Below are 5,751 nucleotides of genomic sequence, written 5' to 3'. Positions count from 1 at the left end.
CACCTTGTTCGAAACGATCTTTGATTGATTTGTTAACTTTAGTTGATAGCCATCTTCCACACATTTTCGTATACAAAGCTATCTTCAAGTCTTCCTTTGTATCAAAACAATCATCTTTCTTGATACGAATAACTTTGTGTAACAATCTGCTTATATTTACCAACTCTTCTTCTGGTATCTGAAGTAATTCTGGCATATTCCAGTTATACTCCCGTGGCATTTTCTTCTTTTTTCTTTCTTCGGGGACTTCTTTTCTTCTTCTTCTTCTTCAGGGTTATATGAATTACAGAATGGATGTTCAACATGTTCATTCACAGTCGTAACTTCCTTCTCATTATCATCAACAACATCTTCCTCGGCAGCGGCTATTTCATCATCAAAATTCGGGTATTGACCAATATCAAAATCATTACATGCATAGTATGTTTCTTCTTCCATCACATCATCAAAATCCGAGTATTGACCAAGATCAAAGTCCGGGTGTTGACCAAGATCAAATTTCGAATACTGACTAGTACTCACAATTTTTTCTGTTGGTCATATCGTCTAACTGGTCATACGAAAATCGGAATTTGGTGCTGAAAGTGATTGGGATTTGGATTAGGAAAAGGTTGTGGGTTTTGAGATTGTGTTTGGTATGGAAATGTGGTGAAACAAAATTTTCTTGGTGAGAAATTGTGGTGGAACCATTAAATTTTGAGGTTGATAACAACGTTGTACATTGTGAGCACCATAAACTGGGGTTGAAGAACTTATTTGATTACTACTCGCTACTGACCCAACTTCACTACTTCTAGGTTCAACAACTTACAATGTAACATCATCTTCTTGCGAAACACTAATGTAAGTAATGAATCGTTCAACATCTTCATTGTCGGTTAACAAATAAACTTTACCTTTTCTCTGATAAGATAGCCTAAATCCACTTAGAGGCTCTAAATTCAATTTCTTTGCAACACATAACATTAGAGTTTCATAAGTTAACTTTTTTTAATGACAATTTTAGTTGAAGATTCATGGATAAAGGCACATATTGTAAAACACCATGAACATTCTCCCATGACCCTCCAAAACACAAATCTATCCAAACATGATCAACATTAAATGATTTCATTCTAGAAATTGTAAATTAATTTACTAAACAAACGAGCTATAAACTAGATATCATCACTAACTTAGAGAAAACATATCTTTATTAAGTTGATAGTTGATAATTTGGGAGAGAAATCATTGAAAAAATATATAGAAATAAAATTATGTAAAAAAAATTAGAGATGGGGAAGGATGTCGTTGGATATAGGAACGAATGTCGCAGGAGAGAGTAATAGATGGAGATGAAATGAGTTGCGATTTAGGTTATGAGTTGATGCTGCTGCGTTGTTATATACCCAAAACATTTGTGTTGCGAAACTAAAACTTGTTGCGAAATTAAATTCGTGTTGCGAATTCGAAAATCTAGTTGCGAATTTGAAATTCAGTTGCGAATTTGAAATTCAGTTGCGAATTTGAAATTCCGCGTTGCGAATTTGACTTTTGTGTTGCGAATTTGAAATTCCGCGTTGCGAATTTGACTTCTGTGTTGCGAATTTGACTATCGCGTTGCGAATTTGACTTCTGTGTTGCGATTTACATATTCGCGTTGCGAAATTGGAAACTGGGTTGCGAATTTGAGATCGCGTTGCGAATTTGTTGGTCATTTTGGCAAATCCAAAAAAAGTTGGTTAAAATCGTATATTATAAGGCATTTTCGGTCACTGATGTTATTTTCTCAAAAAATTAATGTCGACATGGTCGTATTTTAATCAAAACAACATCGTTTTAGTCTAAAATTTAGTTTTTACAAGAATTCAACACGACGTCGTTATGATGTAAGTTCAATGAGTAAATTGAAAAAATTGAAAGTACAGTGAGTGAAATAGGAGAGAGAGTAAAGTTTAGTTACCAAAGTTGTAGTTTACCCTAATTTCATAAACTCATGTCTGCCTGAAGAGATCATTGACACGCATAAACTGCAAACTACCACGTTGGGTTACCGACGGAAGTGCCAACAGGACGATGTGGTTGATTCTCTTACCAGTCCAGAACTAGTGGAGGGTACAGAAACAATTTCAGTGACAAGGGAAGACTAACCGGACTGCCATCAGTTTTTGCATCTCTCGAGATTGTCTAGTGATGGGCAGGAAATACTAGCAACCACAGTTCTTGGACAGGTTCCCGAACAACATACCTTAGCATCGCTATTAGTCGGTTTCCGGTTCCGAGCAGTGCGATATGGAGATTGCTCACCAGGCATGCCTGGTACCCTACCCTCGTTGTTCTTCTCTTCTCGTACCTTATTGACAATGTGAGTATAAGCATCGGTTGATGTGGGGTTATTCTCATCCCAATCACCAAATTTTTGAATAGTAGCACCTTCATCGGGCTGTCGTGTCAGATATCGGATCATTAGCAACATGTTCTAAGTCAATAATAAGTTCTCTTACAATGTTCTAGATGAAACATATTAGAGCTAAATATGGTGACTATAATAATTCCAGGCTATCCAGGTGCTTTTGATCTTCTTTTAGTTGTCTGCTACAATAGGCTTCTTTCCTGTGGCTTGTCAATATTAATGTTTTCCTTTTTTGTCTTCTTTTTGCTCGGAGGCTCATCCCGGTGCTATCGGAGTCTTTGGAGATAATGGTGTTGCGATACCGGAAGCTTATCAGCATGATCTTGTTTGCTTGACGAGGAAGGTTTTACTTTCAACTCATTAATCAAAACCCCTTTTAATCAAATCAGCATAAGTCTGCAATCCTAGTCATGAATCCATCGAAGTGTGCATTATAATTCACCGATGAGGGTAAAGAGTTGCCTTCAGTTAAGGATTTCATGGATGAGATTTTCTTTATCCATCTTGTTATCTTCTATTACTTCGGGTTATTATGATTTATGTCCAAAAGCTTTTCCCTTTTTGCGTTTTCACCATCCCTCGTATAAATGGATTTTGCAAAGTTTTCAAACATTCTTTCATCGTTTTTTTAAGTAACCTTGTATTCACTAGCCATTAGTAGCATCAGTAATAACAATGTCTCGAATACAAGATGGTAAATCAGAGCTAAATTTTAACGAAGTAAACATCGTTGAGGCACAACGAGCAGGAACATTCGCAATATTATTTGCCAATCGCTGGACATGTTGGGCATAATTGCATGGATGAGTGTCTAATATGTCCGGAGCTTTGGCAAGGACAAAACGTAGCACAGACATGAACATCCCAAACGAGTTTCCTAAATCATTGCATGTATGAACTAGGTATACACATTAGTGTTTGCACATATGCTTTAATCATCCATTAGCTCCAATCAGCCATTTCATTGTTATAAATACAACGTAGTATGGGAAAAGGATAAACAAGAACAAATCACCTGAATATTTCCGTTTAGATCACCGGTGATGTCTCATATATATGAACAAAGGGATAAATTGCTCCAAGCTTACAAGAAACAAGATTTGGCATTGAATCAAACAGTAAACTGGATTCTTTCTCCAGCCAAACCCAGCCTTTTGAAACCAAACATGGATAAGCAACTATTTTGGGGTCAAACGGAGGGGAAGTCTCCAATTTATAGCAAATTTGGTATCTTTTTACCATCGCTCTCTTGGCCGACCATCAGGAAATACAGGAACACGATTTTCTTCTTTCTTAGCCAAGAAAGCATCTTGTTTAGTTCGGTTGCTCAATCTAACATTAACAGGCTCATCATCTTCATCGAAATCTGGTGGTGCATCATCATCATCATCTTCGTCACTCCAATCATCCTCATAGTCATCACCATCTTTGCCACCCTCAGCATCATCAAACCCACCATCACTCAGATAACTATCCATATCAGACCATTCTTCTCCTTCCTCATCACTTGCCTCCTCCGGCATATCACTTTCTTCATTCCTATCATCGTCTTTCTTCAAACTACCCCTTTTTGGGAACCTAGGAATGGCAACAAGAGAGCGGAATTTTTCTTTAATAAGCAATAGTGGATCCTTATCTATCAATTGAGAGTCGCGATAAGCTTCCCTGAGGAAAACAGAATCCCTATCCCCTTTCAAAGACACATAGAACATATCAGGGTGCCTTATTATCATCCCTCGAAGTTGCTGAGAGAATCTAAACTCCTCTCGAAAATGAGTGAGGTGATCAACAAGAGTTCTCTTCTCAACAGTTAGGCTCAACATCTCATGTACAACAGCACAGGCATGCTTTTCCTTCTCTGGTGTTCCCGATCTCAATCCTGAAAAGTCTGAATAAGGGCTTATATAAGGCATGTCCCGAAACTTACATAGCCTTCTCGTTTCACCCTTAGAAAGATTAAGACCTTTGGGAAGCTTAATTCTATTGAACTTAAGTGGTCTATCTATAATCAAGTTTTTCTCCTCCAACTCTCTAGCTCGATTTTCCTCTTCAGCTAGTTCAGCAGCTGATACTGCAAGCTCGGGATCCCAATGAGTTAATTCCAAAGCAGAGCCTCGTTCAGTTTGAACAACACGAAAATACTGAGGGTATCGCTGACAAATTGTGTCACGAATCTCTAAAGGAAGCCCAAGATCAGTCCTCAAATGAGCAATCTTCTCCAACAGAATCCGCTTCTCCATTGACATCATCAGTAACTTCCTCAACTTAACAACCAACAAGCCTTCCATTTCATTCCTGACTCTCAACTCATTCAAATATAGCTTTTCAGCTTCAGGTGTCAATCTAAACCTCAATGAATAGGCCCCCTCTTCCATGATTTCAAACACTCCAGGAAACTTCCTCAATAAAGCAATAAATCTGCGCCTTTTCTCAAGACCTAAGTCTCTTCTATACCTCCCCAATGACCTAAGTGACATGATTCTATCAGGTTGACTCACTAGAATCTTCCTTATCTTCAACACCAATTTAAGCTTCTTGTCCCTTTGAATCACGTTATCAAAAGGAACCTCTTTTCTTCTCTTAACTGCAGCTCTTACCGGCTCGTAAGGGACATGGGTTTTTCTCAGATTACCCAAGGAAGTAAAACCCTTATCTGGAAAAACCAAACTTTGGCCCCAAAATGGCGTCTTTTCTGAAACTTCGTTTAAGGGACGGAAATGGGATTTCGTAGAAAGCTTTGGTTTGCGGTGAAATGCGGATTTGTAAGGGAGAAACAGGGGGAAAGAGGTTGATATTGAAGCTTTGTGTGAAGCAAGCAGAAGCAGAGGTTCCATTTCAAATTTTCAAGTATTGATAGAAATTAATACAAAGATAAAGAGAGTAAAGATTAGAGGGAAGAATTACCTGTTTGGAATAGAGGGTGAAGCTCGTTCGGGATTGAAGATTCGGATTAGGGTTTATGACCAAAACCCAGTTTTAACATATGGGATTTTTGTCATATACAAAAGACTTCAATGTAAAATTATCGAGTATGAAGGGTAAAAGTGTCATATTGAAACCAAATCTGTTTAAAAGTGCAACAAACTGCACATTGAAGATACTAATTTTTTATCCATATTATTATTATTATTATTATTATTATTATTAGTATTATTATTATTATTATTATTATTATTATCATTATTATTATTATTAAATATATATTAAATAAATAATAAATTACAGACCAATTACAACTGGACCGGCCCAGTTACAAACCAACCAGAACCGGTCCAAATCCAACCAGAAACCTTAAATACTTGGGTTTCCAGTTAGGGTTTCTTAACCCTAATTTACCCAGCCGCCTCAGCTCACAGCCG

At 37.4% G+C, this 5,751-nt stretch overlaps 1 protein-coding gene across 1 annotated transcript; it reads right to left on the bottom strand.

The window, feature by feature from the left end:
• Positions 1-3,390: 3,390 nt before the first annotated feature.
• LOC120189110 (protein WHAT'S THIS FACTOR 1 homolog, chloroplastic-like) lies at positions 3,391-5,382 on the bottom strand. Its single transcript, XM_039192445.1, has one exon. The coding sequence runs from the start codon at positions 5,224-5,226 to the stop codon at positions 3,628-3,630; it is 1,599 nt and encodes a 532-aa protein (XP_039048376.1). The 5' UTR covers positions 5,227-5,382; the 3' UTR covers positions 3,391-3,627.
• Between the last annotated feature and the right edge of the window lie 369 nt (positions 5,383-5,751).

This window comes from Hibiscus syriacus, unplaced genomic scaffold (genome assembly GCF_006381635.1).
Source record: "Hibiscus syriacus cultivar Baekdansim isolate YM2019G1 unplaced genomic scaffold, ASM638163v2 tig00116951_pilon, whole genome shotgun sequence".
NCBI classification, from domain to species: Eukaryota; Viridiplantae; Streptophyta; class Magnoliopsida; order Malvales; family Malvaceae; genus Hibiscus; species Hibiscus syriacus.
This window is presented reverse-complemented; position numbering and strand designations above follow the sequence as displayed.